Genomic DNA, 19757 nt, shown 5'->3' on the forward strand with positions numbered 1-19757 from the left:
TGGCCCAGCTGAGTTGAAGGAGTTCCACACAAATTATCATGAATGAATGAATGATGCCCTCTACATAGATATTTATTACTATGTACCACCAATCAGTTGCAGAGTCACATAGTCTTGTAACAATCAGCTGTAATCAATGTTAGTTCGTTAGGCATCACATTATTTTTTTCAAAACATACACCATGTAAGAGTATCTTTTCACACTTTATATGTTTTTTTTTTTCAACTGAGACTTTGTTCTTAACCAACAAAAAATAATTGAAACAATATATTTGTTTGGATGATTCTCAAGTAATTGTGATGCCGCGTGTAGCTAGAGCCGAGTATATTGAAAAAAGTCTATTTAAAGGGGGTCTTAAGATATGTTGAAAACGTAGGGTTGGCGATGGCTTTTCAAGGGTCTTTCTTGCTAAGCCTATTTCTATTATTAGCCAACGTCTTGGTTTTAATAGAACTCTCATTAGCTGCGAATGTGCCAAGCCATGAAATTTCACTTCCATTCAACCGCACCATTTTCCCATCTGAATTCATATTTGGGGCTTCCTCTTCCACCTATCAGGTAGGATTTTGGACTTGGATTTTTGGTTTATGCTTAGTAATATTTGAGTACATTGTGTAGAAACCAACTGTTGGAAAATGTTGCTATAAAAAAAGCAGTATGAAGGAGCTTGGAATGAGGATGGTAAAGGCCCCAGTATATGTGATACATTTACGCACACGCATCCTGGTCTCTTTCTTTCCTTCAGTCTCTCCTTTCCTTTTTTTTTTTTAAATTTTCCGATGCCATTTACAATATAATCATCTCTTGTTCCTTGTCTTTTACCCCACGAGCAGCTAGTACATGTAGTTAGCAAGAGTCTAACTAACTAAACTGGGCTAAAGTGAATTAATATGCGGGGGAAGTGCACGGTTAGCCACTAATAATACATGTATTTACTTTTAAGCCACTGTTTAAAATATCTTTAGTCTTTAGCCACTGCTTTAATAAACTTTAACTGCCCGGACGAAAATACCCTTCTGCTCATGTCCTTAACTTTTGAACTTAAGTTCAGGACTTCAGGACTACATGTCCTTAACTTTTGAACTTGGAACTCTAAGTTCAGGACTTCAGGGTTACATGTCCTTAACTTTTGAACTTGGAACTCGAAGTTCGGGACCACCTGTCCTTAAGTTCCGTGCATGTAACTCTAAGTTAAGGACTACTTGTCCTTAACTTTTGAACTTGTAAGTCTAAGTTCAGGACCTATTATCCTTAACTTTTGAGCTTAGTAGTCTAAGTTCAGGACCAAGTGTCCTTAACTTTTGAACTTGTAACTGTAAGTTCAGGACCAAGTGTCCTTAACTTTTGAGCTTGTTAGTCTAAGTTCAGGACCTATTGTCCTTAACTTTTGGGCTTCTTAGCCTAAGTTCAGGATCTATTGTCCTTAACTTTTCAGCATGTTAGTCTAAGTTCAGGACTTCAGGACCTATTGTCCTTAACTTTTGAACTTGTAACTGTAAGTTCAGGACCTATTGTCCTCAACTTTTGAGCTTGTTTGTCTAAGTTCAGGACCAAGTGTCCTTAACTTTTGAAATTGGAACTCGAAGAAAGCTTTATGAAATCAGAACCACCCCCCTCCATTAACTCTTAGTATCTTTTTCTTTCTCTGAGTTTCTTATAACTCTCTTGTCTTAATTTTGTTCCTTTCGTTTTTGCCTATGAAACCACACAATAACACACACAGACACACACGCACTCTGTGTAATTATCTTTTGTTTTCCCTATCTTTTTGGGGCTAAAGAGGCAATGAGTGATCTCCCGAGTTTTATGCTTACTGAAATCGGGCTTTTTACAGGAAATCCTTAATGGAATACATAGTTGCAAAAAATATACAGGAAGAAGACGATAAAAAAAAAAGAAAGAAAATGGAGGTTGGGAATGGAAGAAGAATATGTAGAGAGAATAGCCCAGAAAGAATATGCAGAGAGAATAGTCCAGAAAGAGAATCTGAAAATGGCGTATCTATCCAACCTGTGATACCACTGTATTTCCGTTTGGGAAGGAAAGGGTAACAACGTCCTTTCATATTAATTTTAATAAATTAGTGGCTACTTTTGCTCAGCAATTAAAATACTGGATAAAAAATAAATATCACTTTAAATAGTGGCTACCCCATACAATTTTTACTTAATATTCTTGGAAACTTTTGTTGTGCTTAGAAAAAAATTTCCTGCAAAAGTAGACTCAATGAAATGATCAAGTTCAGTTTTTGTCGAACACAATTTCTTCCGGTACTGAACAAACAAATCAAATTGGATAAGGAACCACTTTAGTCGTAATTTTGCATAGTGCAAATTGGTTTGGTTTTGAAAAAAACCAAACCAAACCAACATCTATTTTTTCGGGTTTTTGTTTATATGAATATTATTTTTAATTTTATTTTTGTTAAAGTTATAAATAAAGTGTTGACAAGTGACTACATATTTTGTAAAAATAAAAAATAAAAACTAACAAACATATGATATTAAATATTCTTATGCGATCTTTTCAGTAACACATGATAGTTATTTTCTTGGTCTTCGAAAAATAATTTTTTGTTGATATACGTTTTCGAGGTTAATCGAATTTAATAATTAAATATAAAAATTAATATAAACCCTAAAAGATGATATGTTCTACAAATTTTAAAATTATCGAAAAACCATTTCAAATTGAAAAAAGATATAAGAGTTTAATAGATCTTGACATATATATGAATATGAAACAACAAAAAGATTGACGCATTTAATAACATTGATAAGAAAATGATGATACAAATCCGTTATTTAAAGTAAAAAAAAAAATAGATACACTTTATTGTTCTATTATATATACATTCCATGGGAGGATCACAAATATTTTTAGATTTCTTTTGAAGAAAATTCTATATAAATTCTTCAATGTATATATAAAATTTTATATTCGAATTTCTTTTACTTAATATCAAACTAATCAAACCAAACCTAAAACCAAACCTAATTAAATTTTAAATCGGTTTGGTTTGACTTTTTAATTTAGTGCAATTTTTCTATTGGATTTGAACACATGGAACTTCCTCTTGCCCATGGATAGGGGTGTTCATGGTTCGGTTTGGATTGGTTTTTCCCTAAAAAGAAACCAAACCAAGTAAGTCGGTTTTTCAAATATTAGAACCAAACCAAACCAATTAAGTCGGTTTTTTCTTGATTCGGTTTATGTCGGGTTTTGTCGGGCTTTCAATTTTTTCGGTTATTTGTCGGTTTTTTCTTAAATATAAGACATATACTACCAAACACATATTCCAAGGCGACCGCATTTTCAACGTCACACTATCAAATCAATTGCCCTTTGAGAAATCTATTATTTATTAAAATATATTGATAATAATTGAATCAAATAGTGATGAATAATTAAGGACTCAATCAAAAATATTTTTTTTAAACATGAAATGGATTCTTACACTTAACAAAAGAAAACTACCAATCAAACTAGAATATAAAGGTAAAAAACTGTACTAAAAGTGCAAACGATATGCATAAAAATTTTTGAAACTTGGTATAACAATATGCATATATATAGGTGTAATGATAAATTTGAAATAGCTACTGCTATAGTTAGTTTGGTTCCGATTTTTTCGGTTATTTTTTGATTAAAACCAAAATCAAACCAAATTTGATCGGTTTTTAAAATTCAAAACCAAAACCAAACCAAATCAAAAAGTATCGATTTTTTTGGTCGGTTTAATTTGGCTTTCGGTTTGGTTTGATTTTTCGAGTATGTACGAACACCCTACCCATGGATTTACTCATATATGTAAATGGACGTCCTTTTTTGCAATCAATTAATCAACAGTCACTGAAGTCTTATCTCCGTTCCACCCAACATATTTCTGTAAGAACGGACAATGAAAATAAGTTTATGTCAGATTTTTTCCATTTATACAGTAAATAAGGCAGCTATTGGGGCATACTTGTCTTGCACAAAGACACAGCATGGGAGGCCCCATACATAATAGCTTGTTTGGTCAAGTTTTTTTTGGGCCAAAAATGCTTTTTTTGGTCGAAAGCACTTTTGGCCAAAATTTGAGGTGTTTGGCCAAGCTTTTGGAAGGAAAAAAAGTGCTTTTGAGGAGAAGCAGAAGCAGTTTTGGAGAAGCAGAAAAAAGTAGCTTCTCTCCAAAAGCACTTTTCTAAAAAGCACTTTTGAGAAAAATACACTTAAAAGCAGTTTTCAAAAGCTTGGTCAAACACTAATTACTGCTCAAAAGTGCTTTTCTAATTAATTGGCCAAACACAAACTAATTCTCACCAAAAGCACTTTTTTTAAAAGTTCTTTTGAGAAAAGTAGTTCTCAAAATAAGCTGATTTTAGAAGTTTGGCCAAACGGGCTAATAGACTGATCACTGGCAAAACTAGCAAAGTAGAGTGTCATGCTCAATTGTCCACAGTAGTATGTTTCAGTCTAGCCCACTCGGACGTAAATGTTTTTAATTGAAAGGACACGATTGAGATCTGTATTTCAATTACTCAATCTTCTTCATATCTTGCTAGCGTCTCCAGCATCTTTTATACATTGTAAATGTGTGACTGTGCAGTGTGCAGCATAACCACTAATTTATATCGGGATCTTGAACATGATTATCTTACACAAAAATCGTTACAGAAAACATACCCGAAGTGAAATCCATTATCGTGAAGCGGAAGCGTTAATCGGTAAATTGATTTCTCGCCCATTGCCCTAACTTTACGTTACCGCCGCCTTTCGTGATGGAAGAAAGAAATAAAATACGGTAACCCTAATGGGTGGGGAGATGACCAATTTATAGAAGTTCTCACTTAATCTGGTACGTCCATCAAGTAATCAATCGGACGGATGAGATTTGATAATTAATTAAATATCAATTATGGGCCTTAAACCTATTGGGCCATATACACGTAAGAAAATAACTTACATTCTCCCACTTGGCCCAATAATCACATAATATTAATATTTAATATAGGAACATTAGTTGCGCATAAACAAATCTCTTCTATAATGTCCATCATAAATACCATAATACGATAAACTACTAAATGTGAGTTATGGCGGTTATATATAATTTGTCTACATACTCCCTTCCATATACTACAACATTAACAACTAATCGTACCAGGTCCATAAGCTATAAAATATTATGGTCCACAATAATGTCACATTGAGACTTATCCTGTAATATCTCAAAACAATAGTGTGCACACCATTATGAGAAACAGGAAACCATTAATGTATATCAGAAACACATAAATGAGCTCAGAGTGTCAAAACATCATAAATACATCAATCATAAATACAGCTAAGACCCATTCTATGTACATGTTCTTTAAATATCTTTGGTTGTAAACCTTTCGTTAACGGATCTGCAATCATGAAATCAGTTCTAATATGCTAAAGTGACACTCTTTGTTTCTGAACTTCCTCCTTGACGGTAAAGTACTTTAATTCCATATGTTTGGAACCTTTGGAGTAGCAATATTCTTGGAGAAGAATATTGCTGCAGAATTATCACAGTAAATTTTCAGCGGCTTGGTAATGGTATCGACAACCCCAAGTCCTAAAATAAAGTTTCGCAACCATGATGCATGAATTGTGGCTTCAAAATATGCCACAAATTCCGCTTCCATCGTGGATATAGCAATGATAGACTGTTTGGCACTTTTTCACGATATTGCTCCTTCAGCTAATTGGAACAAATAACCAAACGTGGATTTTCTAGTGTCAATACATCCTGCAAAATCTGAATCCGAGTATCCAACAACTTCCAAATGCTTGGATCTCCTATACATGAGCATGTAATCCTTCGTTCCTTCCAGGTACCTCAAAACTTTCTTTGCAGCTTTCCAGTGATCAATTCCCAGGTTACTCTGATATCTTCCTAGCGTTCCGACCGCAAAACTAATATCCGGTCTTGTGCAGGTCTGAGCATACATCAGACTACCAACAATTGAAGAGTAAGGAATTGATTCTGTTTCCTTTCGTTCTACATCATTCTTAGGGCATTGCATGAGACTAAATTTGTCCCCTTTTCGAATTGGAACAATTCCTGCTGAACAATTGTTCATATTAAATCTCTCTAAAATTCTTTCGGTATAGCCTTTTTGAGACAATTCCTTGTGATCTATCACAGAATATTTATATTCCTATCACATAGGATGCCTCACCCATATCTTTCATTTCAAAATTCTTAGAGAGAAAATCTTTGTCTCACGCAATATGCCTAAATCATTAGCAGCAAGTAGAATATCATCAACATATAGGACTAAAAATATAAACTTGCTCCCACTGATCTTTTGGCATATACACCGATCAATGGTATTTTCCACAAATCCAAAAGATGTTTTATGGTATCATTAAACTTTATATACCATTATCGTGAGGCTTGTTTAAGTCCATATATTGACTTCTTCAGTTTACACACCATTTGACCTTTTCCTTTGGTTTCGAAACCCTCTGGTTGGTCCATATAAACTTCCTCCTCGAGATCTCCATTAATAAAGACAGTTTTCACATCCATTTGGTGTAACTCTAAATCATAATGAGCCACCAAAGCCATAATAATTCTTAACGAGTCTTTTTTTGAATCCGGTGAAAAGGTCTCTTTATAATCAATGCCTCCTTTCTGAGTATAACCCTTGGCAACAAGTCTGGCTTTGTATCGTTCAATATTTCCATTTGAATCGCGTTTGGTCTTAAAGACCCACCTACACCCGGTTCTTTTAGAACTTTCTAGCAATTCAACACCCAGACTTTATTGTATTCCATGGATTTTAACTCTTCCTTCATGGCATCAATACATTTGTCAGACTCATTACTTTCTATGGCTTGTGAAAATGAAACCAGATCCTTATTAAGACCAATGTCAAAATATGACTCTTGCAAATAAACCACGTAATCATCCAAAATAGCCGATTTTCTAACTCTTTGAGATTTTCTTAATGGCATTTCTTGTGGTTCATTTGTGTCAGATATTTGTGAGTTAGTTTCTTCATGAAGTGTCTTATCCAAATTTTGCTCGGTGTTGTCAAAGTGTTCTTCAACAACTGGAATAATATTTGGTATTTTGTGGAAGTAGATACATTCCTGGGTAATAGAATATTGACCCTCACCTCTTTAATTTCCATACTTTGCTTTTCAACACTCCCACTAACTTCACCATTCTTAATAAATCTTGCATTATCGGTTTCAACAATTCTCGAACTATAGTTTGGACAGTGAAACACATACCCTTTAGATTTCTCTGGGTAACCAATAAAGTAACCACTTACTGTTCGAGAATCTAATTTCTTTTCTTGTGGATTATAAACTCTAGCTTCCGCTGGGTAGCCCCAAACTTGCAGGTGCCTTAAACTAGGTCTCCTTCCTATCCACAGTTCAAAAGGGGTCTTTGGAACCGCCTTACTAGGAACCATGTTTAATAAATATACAGCGGCTTAAGAGCATACATCCACAATGATTTGGGTAATGAGGAATTACTTATCATGCTCCTAACCATATCAATAAGTGTTCGATTATGCCTTTCTGCAACACCATTTTGTTGAGGTGTTCCTGGCATAGTATACCGTGCACATATGCCACGTTCCTCGAGGAACTTTACAAATGGACCTTGATATTGTCCTGATTCATTATATTTTCCATAATATTCACCACCTCTATCTGACCTAATGATTTTACCTTTTTATCTAATTGCCTTTCAACCTCATTAACAAACACTTTGAGAGCATCTGTTGCTTGAGAGTTTTCTTTCAGCAAATAGATGTATCCATAACGTGAAAATTCATCGATAAAAGTGATAAAATATTTCTCTCCACCAAAAGATGGAACATCAAAGGGTCCACAAATATCGGTGTGTATAATTTCAAGAAGCTGGGTGCTTCTTGTGGCACCTTTCTTACTATGTTTGGTTTGCTTTCCCTTAATGCAATCCAAACGTATAGTAAGATCAGTAAAATTTAGATTCGGAACAATCTCATTCTTTACTAATCTTTGTAACCTTTCTTTGGATATATGACCCAAACGTCTATGCCACAAGTAAGCAAAACTTTCATCTAGTGAACTACATTTAATTCCAACATTATGTTGAATAGTAAGAAGGGATTCAGAAAAACCAATATCGAGTTTCAACTTATATAAACCATCATTAAGAAAACCAGAACCATAAAAAATAGCATTCTTATATAAATTAAAACATCCATTTCCAAACTTTAAATCAAATCCAGAGACATCAAGTCTTGAAAGAGAAATCAAATTTCTAGAAACTGAAGGTACATAAAGAGTCTGTAGTAGATCAAGGTGACGCCCAGTTTCTTTGATCAAACGATAAGTCCCTATGCCTTCAATTGGAGCCTCATACGATTTCCCATGAAAAAGAAATCCTTATTTGGATTTGTAGTTTGGATCGTAAGGAATCCCTTTCTTTTCGAACCAAGCTTTACATTTCAAGCAATCTTTCTGATAGTGTTCTTCCTTGTTACAGAAACGACACGTATCTGCCTTATGTTCCTTCTAGCATCCTGTGGAGCTTTAGCATGTCATTTCTTCTTCTTGAACTTGTTGGCCTTCACTTTAAGTCCTTTACCAGCTCCTTGACCCATGAGGTTAATTGAATGACTCCGTTGTTTCTTAAGTCTTGACTCCTCCTGAGTAAGCATACTGGACAATTCACTAACATTCCACTTATCCTTAATAGTGTTATAGTTAATTTGAAAAGGTCCATACTCAGGAGGTAACGAGTTCAGAATAAACTGAATCAAGAAGGGGTCATCCACCTTCATCCCCAAGGTCTAAAGTCTTGTTGCAATATTAGTCATCTCGATGATATGGTTTTGCATACTACGCGACCTATCAAACTTCATGGTCATGAGTTCATCCATTAGTGTACCAGCGAGAGACTTATCTGCAGAACGAAAACGTTCTTCCACAAACTTCAGGCATTCCCTGGCACTCTCTGTTTGTGGAATAGTACTCTTAATATTGTTGGCAATATTCATTCGCATAAACATAAGGCTTAGCATGTTATAGCATTCCCATGCTTTATGGAAAGACTTCTCATCCGCACTGCTCGAATCAGTAATGGCAGCGGGCTTATCATTCAGCAAAGCCAAGTCAAGATCCATCACACCTAAGTGGAACTGGACTTGTTCGAGCCATTTAGAGAAGTTCAATCCGTTGAACACAGTAACAGACGAAGCATGCGAATGAAAAGGAATAGCTGCAAAATAGATAATACATGCTCACAAATCGATATGGATTCAACAAAACTGTTAAAGCATATCGCAATTCTCCTTTGGGTAAATACTACGACACACTATCATAATTTAAATGCCATTTAGTCTTTAATAGGTAATTAAATATTTTTAACCAAATATATATACCATCTTTGGACAGATAATATATATTTGACTTAGAATATTAATTTACCTCATCATCTTCACTATTCATAGAATAATAGATTCACCTTTGGGTAAATCCTTAAGTTCTAGCAATAGTGAAAATTAATTTATCCACTAATTTTTAATTATAGGCATTTCATTAATTTCATGGATAATTATAATTTTATGTATGCATATTTTCATAAACAAACTAGTTTGACCACTTTGGTGACTAACAATCAACTCTATTCAATGTACCACCAATCAGTGGCATTGTCTTGTAACAATCAGCTCTAATCAATGTTAGTTCGTTAGGCATCACATTATTTTTTTCAAAACATACACCATGTAAGACTATCTTTTCACACTTTATATGTTTTTTTCTTCAACTGAGACTTTGTTCTTAACCAACAAAAAATAATTGAAACAATAAATTTGTTTGGATGATTCTCAAGTAATAGTGATGCCACGTGTAGCTAGAGCTGAGTATATTGAAAACAGTCTATTTAAAGGGGGTCTTAAGATATGTTGAAAACGCAGGGTTGGCAATGGCTTTTCAAGGGTCTTTCTTGCTAAGCCTATTTCTATTATTAGCCAACATCTTGGTTTTAATAGAACTCTCATTAGCTGGGAATGTGCCAAGCCATGAAATTTCACTTCCATTCAACCGCACCATTTTCCCATCTGAATTCATATTTGGGGCTTCCTCTTCCACCTATCAGGTAGGATTTTGGACTTGGATTTTTGGTTTATGCTTAGTAATATTTGAGTACATTGTGTAGAAACCAACTGTTGGAAAATGTTGCTAATGACAGTATGAAGGAGCTTGGAATGAGGATGGTAAAGGCCCCAGTATATGTGATACATTTACGCACACGCATCCTGGTCTCTTTCTTTCCTTCAGTCTCTCCTTTTCTTTTTTTTCTTTTTTTCCGATGCCATTTACAATATAATCATCTCTTGTTCCTCGTCTTTTAACCCATGAGCAGCTAGTACATGTAGTTAGCAAGAGTCTAACTAACTAAACTGGGCTAAAGTGAATTAATATGCTTGGAAACTTTTGTTGTGCTTAGAAAATTTTTTCCTGCAAAAGGAGACTCAATGCAATTATGAAGTTCAGTTTTTGTCGAACACAATTTCTTCCGTGACTGAACAGACAAATCAAATTGGATAAGGAACCACTTTAGTCATAATTTTGCATAGTGCAAATTGGTTTGCTTTTTTTTCAAAACCAAACCAAACCAACATCGGTTTGGATTAGTTCATTTTTATTTGTTTCTTTCGAGTTTTTTGGATTTTTTGTTATAGGAATATTATTTTAATTTTACTTTGTTAAAGTTATAGATAAAGTGTTGATAAGTGACTATATATTTCGTAAAAATTTAAAAAAACTGGCAAACATATGATCTATTAAATATTCTTATGAAATTTTTTTAGTAACACGTGATTGTTATTTTCTTGGTCTTCGAACAATAATATTTTATTGATACACACTTTGAAGGTTAATCGAATTTAATAATTAAACATAAAAATCAATATAACCTAAAAGATGATATGTTCTATAAATTTTAAAATTATCGAAAAATCATTTCAAATTTGAAAAAGATATAAGAGTTTTATAGATCTTAACATATGAATATGAAACAACAGAAAGATTGATGCATTTCAATAACATTTGATAAGAAAGTGATGATACAACCCATTATTTGAAGTAAAAAAAAATAGATACACTTTATAGTTCTATTACTAGATGATGTTGCCGTGCGAAGCACGGCCCAACTGTTGCTCTTTTTCCTTGTTTTTTTTTCTTTTAATATTTTTGATCTATCGCTAATAATACACTTGGTCGTCTTTAGGAAAAGAAGAAAGAAAATAGGCTTTTGTGTAATAACGTATAGAACCACGGTTACTTGTATTGTTATTTATCTTTTTTAATTTTTCTAAAAAGTGTATTATTGTACTAATCACTTTGTAATGTCGAAGTTTGACACTTTATTATACAAATATTATATAATACTTCAAGTACAATTAGAGTATTTCTACGTAGGTTCCACACTTTTAATTTTTAAAAAAGTTCTGCACAACCCAACTTAAAATTGATTATAAAAAATAATTAAAAAGTCAGTGGAAAAATAAGTCGTAATGTACATTCACATTGATTAAATTGAATAATATATAGTTTTACTCTTTTAGTATTTTCGATCGTGTTAATGTATTACTTTTTCTTTTTTATATTAAAGAAAATTTGAATAATAATACCAATTAATTTTATTCCCAAATAGTTGATGATAAGGTTTTTTTTTTTGGGTTCTTTGAAATAATAATCATAATTTTTTATTGTTAAGAATTTTTTAACAAGAACATTTGCATTTTATTCTAGTTTAATGACATAAATTAATAATTTATTAAAAATAAATTATTTTATCGATCGCTTTAAATACTAATCAAATTGACCTTAAACTGAAGTATTACATGTTTTTTTTTGTTTTCATTTGATATGATTGAGATATTATTAGGGGGGTAATAGAACTTTCTNTTAAAATTTATATAATGTTGAATTCTTTATTGAACACAGAGGAAGTATCCAACTAACTTTGATCATAATGGGAGAAGTATAATCCTGCATAATGATACTTATTATGCTACCTAATATATAATTATTTTTAAGAGAAAAAGTTTTTCCAATTTAATTGTCTTAATTTTTGGTTTAGATGATTCTCAAAATCATGTTTTAGAGAGGGATCCTTTTTATTCAATTTGAATAAATATCAAATTCTATAGGAAAAAGGGACTTGAAAATATATTTTATTCTTAAATATTCTTTCCTAATTTTATAAAGTATTCCAATTGGAATTTAAATTTAATGAGAATAATAATATAAGAACATCTGATCTACATAAATTACATAAATAATTCTACATAAATTACATAAATAATATAGCAATAGCACGGAAGATTTCACCACTTAATGGTTGAAACTTGAAAGGGGTTGAATTTGTTTGGTCCAAACAATATATGTTTTTTTTTTAAAACTTAATAATTTTATTTATGTCATAAAGATTTAAAAACAGTTAGAATAATGTTAACACACTTGTTGAATCCAAGCCTTTTAATTTTAGCACACACGTGGCAGGTAAAGTACGAGCATCAGAGACCTGTTGCGCAACAATGATNGAAAATATATTTTATTCTTAAATATTCTTTCCTAATTTTATAAAGTATTTCAATTGAAATTGAAATTTAATGAGAATAATAATATAAGAACATCTGAATATAAATCTACATAAATTACTGCCACTTTTTTTTTTTTTAATTTCTTAAAAAAATCTTCTTCACCTAAAATAGTCAATAAATAAAACAAAGGAAATAATGATTCTTAAGGAGATAATAGAATTGTTATATATAAATGTATGTTATTATAGTATATCAAATGAATGTTTGAATTATAAATTACCAAATAGATATATTTTTCTAGTTAAATACACTTATTGAATTTTTTTAAGGTGAGAAGTAGTTTGCTTTCAAACAAATTGTAGAGTAACAATAATCTAGCAGGGGATAGGATACGGTCCAGTAATGTAGTGTCCAGTACTTTCCAATATTGTACTGCAATTGTAGAGTATCAGTAAATGAATAATGTTTAGGAATAGTAAAAAGAAAAGAAAAACGGGAAGACCTTGAACATATTTTGGCCTTGGGCAACGGCAGTTGCTTTGCAAAGCTGAGGGGTAGCAATAGCACGGAAGATTTCACCACTTAATAGTTAGAAACTTGAAAGGGGTGAATTTGTTTGGTCCAAACAATATCTTGTTTTCTTTAAATTAAATAAATTTTATTTATGCATAAAGAATTTAAAAACTGTTAATACACTTGTTGAATCCAAGCCTTTAAATTCTTAGCACACACGTGGCATGTATCAATTACACTATTAGAAAGTACTGGACACTACATGATTGGACAGGATCCCATCCCATCAAGTAGTGCAAGAAAATAGTGCTGGTTGAATAGAAAGTGGGGTCCATATGAAGAATTCAATAGCTTAGGTCACGTTACTTTATTCTTTTCAGTCGTTAACAACCCACAATCAAGCTCTTTAGCCTATTGTACAAGCAAAGGGTGCAGTTAAATTTTTGAAATAACTATGCTGCCCTTGGTCGACCTCCTCTTCTCACTTCTATATAATAGAAATATAATAGAAATATATTCATTCCACGAGAGCATTACAAATATATATTTCTAGATTTCTTTTGAAGAAAAGTCTATACAAATTCTCCAATGTATATATAAGATTATATATTTATGTCACCGAAGTCCTATCTCGGTCCCAGCCAACAAATTTCTGTATGAACAGTCAATGAAAATTAATTTATGTCAAATTTTTTCCATTTATACAGTAAATAAGGCAGCTATCAGGGCATACGTGCATGTCTTGCACAAAGACACAGCATGGGAGGCCCCATACATAGACTGATCACTGGCAAAACTAGCAAAATAGAGTGTCCACAGTAGTACGTTTCAGTCTAGCCCACTTCGGACGTAAATGTTTTTAATTGAACGGATACAAATTGAGATCTGTATTTCAATTACTCAATCTTCTTCATATCTTGCTAGCGTCTCCACCATCTTTTATTCTTTGAAAATGTGTGACTGTGCAGTGTGCACTCCAATGCTTAATTTACAACACTCAAATGCCAACAATTATTAGGAAGAACTCCTTTTTTTGTCCGTTCAAAAGTATGCAACAATGGTTTATTTCTCTTATTCTTTCGCTCTAAATCTATGAAATATTTACTATTTATGGACCATGCATAAATATTTAAGTTTAAACTAGAGATATTATGAAATCTATGCAGAAAAAATATTGGATCACAGCAATGGAGATGTAGCTCTTGACTTTTATCATCGTTACAAGGTATGAAATTTCCAATGCTTACTATCGATCGGATGAGGAGAAATGAAGAGATATAGTCGTCCATTTTATCAAAAATATAAAAAAAGGAAGAAGAATAACTCTAGTACTGTTATCAAAGCTAATGCTTCTCCCTTGCAGGATGACCTTAAACTAGCAAAATTTGAAGGACTGGATGCCTTTAGGTTTTCTATCTCCTGGACAAGAATTCTACCACGTAAGAAGATTTGATTTACTTATTTCACTAATTAACGCATTTTATTCACCTTCAAGAGGAGTTGTTCAGATGGTCAGCACCTTCATCTACAATCCTACGTTTGTGGGTTGGAGTAATAGCTCCAACAAAGAGGTATCAAAAAGGAGGAAAATTTAAAAAAAAAACAAAAAACAAATCACCTTTGATGTGTCTAAAACCTTTCATTAGCAAAAAAGAACTTACAAAAATATTTCTTTTCTTAGTCCAAATATTTAAGGTTAATTTCACATAAGGTAATAAAACTCCATCCATTATAATGTTAAAGTAACTAAATTATTTTTTATCATATTAAAGCAATTGAACTTACTTAATATAATAGTAAAATCATTAAACTTTACCCGTTATAATAGAAAAATGACAACAAAAAAAAAAAATCACATAAAGTAAGTTAACTTTTCCTAAATAACTGTAAAATCATTAAATTTTATCCACTATAATACAAAGCCTAACCTTAAAAATGACTTACAGTTATAGACTTATAGTGGGTAAAGTTTTGTGATTTTATTGTTATAAAGAGTAAAGTTTAGTTTTAATTTAGTAACTTTACTGTTATATATAGTGGATAACGTTTAGTTATTCTAATGTGACAAAAAATACTTTAGTGATCTTATTATGACAGTAAGCAAAATTCAATGACGTTTAGTTATTCGGATATCAAATTGCTGCAAGCAAAAGCAAGGACGGATCTACTATATGGTAGGGGTAGCAGGCCACCCGCACCGTTGGTAAAAATGCTCAAGTATATTGATATCCATGAAATAAAGATAATATATATATATATAGGTATAGGTACCCATATTACACAACTGGTGCGTAGGTCCCATGGTTCAACTGCGGCAGTGTTTCAGATTCTTTTATTTTTCCCCCTACTTATTAGTCCTTATCTCCTTTATTCTCCGTTGGACCTTGGGCCCTCTTATCTTCTTTTTTAAAGTTCTTTATACACTGGTCTTCATTTTGCTTTCTACTATTAGAAATTCAAAAATAGCCAGATTTATAAGTGGTCGTTTAAAAATAGCCCAATTTCAAAAGTAATCGAAATCTAGCCACTTTTCATGTAAAGATAAATTTAAGCGAAAACACTGTTCAAAACCCGAAAAATACGCTAGTATATTATGCTGGAGTTCCAGTATAAGTATACTAGGATAAGTATGCTGGAACTCCATCATAATATGATGGAGTTCCAGCATAAATACACTAGAACTCCAACATAATATACTGGAGTTCCAGCAAAGTATACAGGTCCATTATAATATGCTGGAAGTTCATACACAGGTACTCGAATCTCCAGTATATTATGCTGGAACTTTCCGTGTGTTGGAGTTCCAGCATAATACGCTGGAAGTTCATACACAAGTGCACCGAACTCCAGTATATTATGCTCGACCGGTCTCTGTTGCAGCAAAATAGTGGCTATTTTTCATTGACTTGGTAAACGCTGGCTATTTTTGAATGACCAGTCCGAAAACTGGCTAGACCGTGCTATTTTTACTACATTATTTCATGAATAATCTATTTCGATGCATAATTTAAAAATGATTCTAGGTAATATGTATTTTCTTTCTTTTTAACGATGCAACATTAGTTTATATATTGGAGTATAATTTGAGCAATATCATTTATTGGAATTTTGACAGAAAAAATGTCTTGATTAATAGAGGTTTTGAGTTGATTTTCATAGATTGAAAATTTGAAACTTTTGGTTTAAAAATAATTGTATTATAACTCGACGATTAAATTGAAAAAATTAACCCAGAATAATATCAATTAATCATATCAAACAAAGAATATATAGTAATTAAGCTACTTTTAAAGAAAAGTTTCTAATTGGAGGAATATTTTAATGAATTATAATTATTATTTGTAATTTTACTCTAGAATATAATTAAATCAAACATAAAAAATTAAATTAAAACCGAACTTATTTACCTATTTGTGGATAAAAGGCGTAATTAAATTAACCAAACACTAACAGAATCGATCCGTTTTTCTTATTCGATTTTTGTGGCTAGTGATAAATATGCTACGTATATATAGTGGCATCCGCAACCTTCAAATCCTAAATATGCGTATGTAAAAGTGTCTCTGAGGTTATTCTACCTATTAATTACTGTCAAGTTAAATAAATCATTAAAAAAAGAGAATGACCTTAAGCGTCGGTGAGCGATGCTGTAAGTGGAGATTAACTCAAGGTTTAGACTTCTAACCTCTTTTTCCTCTATTATCATTATTCCAGGCTTGGAAATTATTATCTAATTGCAATATATTCTCTATTATCTTATGTCATTTTCAGTTCAATATTAAAATGGAATAGAGATTACAGTGTTGAATTTTATATAATTATCGGCGGTCATCTTATATGATTTACACCTATGGTCACTAATTTTGACTTCTCACTTTCAGATGGGAAGCTAAGTAAAGGAATAAATCAAGCTGGTATCGACCACTACAACAGTCTCATCAATGAGATTGTAGCCCTTGGTTCTCTGTCCTCTCTCTCTTCTCTCATACATATATACAAACAAAAAAATGTTAAGATTGAGCTAATAATTTGATTTACCATTTAGGTATCAAACCTTTGGCTACACTTTTCCATTGGGATGTGCCTCAAGCACTAGAAGACGACTACCTTGGTTTTCTCAGCCCTAAGATTGTGTAAGTTGCCCTATATAAATAAATTAATTCTTTTTTTCTTTAATCGGCTTATACTAATAAAATGATTTGATTTACGGTTTACAAAACATTGTTTTATATAAATAAAGCATTGCCTTGTATAAATAATTATTTTTCTTCCAAGGAAAATAGAGCATAAAATATTAAGATTGTAAATATTACAAGCCATATTATTATTACTGCGCAGGCGACGTTCTAGTATAATTTGACTCTTCAAAGTCTTGGTCAAAGACTCGAATTACATAAAGGGAGAGGGTATCCTAAAATTTAAAAATAAAGAATGCTATCAAAAAATCCAAGCTGTAGAAAAAAATAAATTATCTAGTGTGTATGTGTGCTACTTTATTGACCTCTAAGTAACTTATGGATTAATGACCTCCATTATAAATGATATGCGAGTATCGCTCGTTTCCAAATCTGGTATGTATCGTAAGTTCTAAGTCCAAATTAACACCAAATTAAATTTTAAAAAATACTTTCCTTAATAGAAATAATTAGTGATGAATATAATAATTAATGACTTGTATTGACAGGGAAGATTTCCTAGATTTCGTGGAGATTTGCTTTAAAAATTTTGGAGATAGGGTGAAGCTGTGGTCAACCGTGAACGAGCCATGGATATTTTCAGTGAATGGTTACGATAGTGGGACGTTGGCACCCGGCCGGTGTTCTGTTTGGAGGAACAATAACTGTTCTGCTGGAAATTCTGCCACCGAACCTTATATAGTTAGCCACAATATCCTTCTTGCTCATGCAGCTGCTGCTAAACTCTATAGGCAGAAATACAAGGTAATGAAGTTCCGTTATTTGTGGAAAACCAGCTGATTAGGCAATAATTAGGTGGTAATATTCCCGAACTACATCACCTATATAGTGAGGAGTTTTTGTTTCATGCATAGACGAAATAAAGAATTACACAATTAATTTACTTATAAGATAATTAGTATAAGTAAATTTTTATGATAAATATTAATTGATAATTTGATAAAAAATAATAATTGACCAGCTATCGTAAGTTAACCTGTATATATTGAGTACAAAAGATCGGTACACTATCAATATATATAACTTAAATCTAAATGCGAATTACTGTCTCTAATTACAATCTTTTTTTTACTTTCGGAACCCTATTTGAGTGAAATCGGACCTACATAAATTAGTCTTTTTTTTTAAAATATTACTATTACACACTTAGAGACTACATTTAATATTACGACTAGTAAAACTCTAATTTTAGTCTCATAATATGTTACATGGTACGAGTTTAATCTGAAATTAAAAGTATACTAGAGAAAATAACAGTTCTGTTGGAGTATAATAAGATGGTTATGGTAACCTGGTCCTTTTTTCCCCTTCAATTAACATAAAATATCTACTATAGTCAGATCTCTCTACAACAACATCGCTATATAATAGCAATTCACTATAAAAGTCAAGTTTTTTATGAAACTAATTTTTATATTATGTTATAATATATGTTTTCTATAACACTAGCCTGCTACAACAATAAAAAATATTCAAAACAAACGAAGCTGTTATAGAGAAGTTTTGAGTGTATATATTTCTAATGATCGATGATGATAATTGCACAGCCAACTCAAAAAGGGGAAATCGGAATTATTCTAGTGTCTCACTGGTTCGAGCCTTTCTCCAACAAACCGGAGGACATTAGAGCATCTAGACGAGCACTTGATTTTATGCTTGGATGGTAAGTCCAAATTTAAATATTGTTCAGATGATACAGAGTACTCCCTCTGTTTCCTTTTACTAGATCTATTGACTAGACATGTCCCTTAAAAAATTATTTATTATAAGAGTTTATTTTACTAAATTATCTTTGTTAATAATTATTAAAGTTGTAATTCCAATAAATTTGAGATGTGTAGGGTTTTAATACTAAAGATAATTAATATCAAAAAGAGAAAATAATAATTTTTTGTTTGTAATTTTATTTTTTAGTATATGAAACTAGTATAAGGGAGCTAAGAGTGTATTAAATGTCAATATTAATTTTTTTGCAAATGCTTAAACCTTTATTTGCAGGTTATTACACCCTTTGACTTATGGAGATTATCCCATAACCATGAAGGGACTTGTCGGAAAGCGCTTACCAAAATTTACCCCTAATGAATCTGAATTGGTAAAAGGGTCCTTTGATTTCCTTGGAATGAACTATTACACCTCAAATTTTGCAGCCCACACATCTAGTCCACTTAATACTGCCAATGTCAGCTTCACAACTGATAATCAAGTTAATCAGACGAGTAAGTTTTTAAGCTTACACATTAAATTGTAAAATTCTATGTTAATTACTTCATTTTAAGTTATTTGTTGTATTCTTTTTGACAATTGTATAGCGATAATCCTGTAATTTTATCAATTTATCCATTTCAACTCTGTTATTTATTTATTTAACTTCTTTTTTTTGTCTTTGTTTTTAGCTTCACGAAATGGACAACTTGTTGGTGATCCGGTATGTTTCTTAATCCAATAGATCTCTGTCTTAAACACTTTATT

The 19757-nt window shown here is 32.0% G+C and overlaps 3 protein-coding genes across 3 annotated transcripts in view; 2 read left to right on the plus strand and 1 right to left on the minus strand.

Annotated features, from left to right (window-relative positions):
* Window positions 1–370: 370 nt before the first annotated feature.
* Window positions 371–1934, plus strand: LOC109241883 (putative beta-glucosidase 9). Its single transcript, XM_019408706.1, has 3 exons — window positions 371–559; window positions 658–727; window positions 1836–1934. The coding sequence occupies exons 1-3, from the start codon at window positions 386–388 to the stop codon at window positions 1844–1846; spliced, it is 255 nt and encodes an 84-aa protein (XP_019264251.1). The 5' UTR covers window positions 371–385; the 3' UTR covers window positions 1847–1934.
* A 6880-nt stretch (window positions 1935–8814) lies between these two features.
* On the minus strand, window positions 8815–9721 carry LOC109241881. Its single transcript, XM_019408704.1, has 2 exons — window positions 9640–9721; window positions 8815–9242 (listed from the first exon to the last, which is right to left on the minus strand). Exons 1-2 carry the CDS (start codon window positions 9719–9721, stop codon window positions 8815–8817), a joined length of 510 nt encoding a protein of 169 aa, XP_019264249.1.
* A 209-nt stretch (window positions 9722–9930) lies between these two features.
* LOC109241882 (furcatin hydrolase-like) overlaps window positions 9931–19757 on the plus strand; it is an 11805-nt gene continuing 1978 nt past the window's right edge. The window contains exons 1-10 of the mRNA XM_019408705.1: window positions 9931–10124; window positions 10218–10287; window positions 14256–14314; window positions 14453–14528; window positions 16971–17048; window positions 17135–17222; window positions 17774–18029; window positions 18833–18948; window positions 19284–19504; window positions 19682–19713. Coding sequence (XP_019264250.1) covers window positions 9951–10124; window positions 10218–10287; window positions 14256–14314; window positions 14453–14528; window positions 16971–17048; window positions 17135–17222; window positions 17774–18029; window positions 18833–18948; window positions 19284–19504; window positions 19682–19713 — 1170 coding nt within the window. The 5' untranslated portion in view covers window positions 9931–9950. The remainder of the gene's footprint in view (window positions 10125–10217; window positions 10288–14255; window positions 14315–14452; window positions 14529–16970; window positions 17049–17134; window positions 17223–17773; window positions 18030–18832; window positions 18949–19283; window positions 19505–19681; window positions 19714–19757) is intronic.

The sequence above is a fragment of the Nicotiana attenuata genome, unplaced genomic scaffold (genome assembly GCF_001879085.1).
Source record: "Nicotiana attenuata strain UT unplaced genomic scaffold, NIATTr2, whole genome shotgun sequence".
Lineage (NCBI taxonomy): Eukaryota > Viridiplantae > Streptophyta > Magnoliopsida > Solanales > Solanaceae > Nicotiana > Nicotiana attenuata.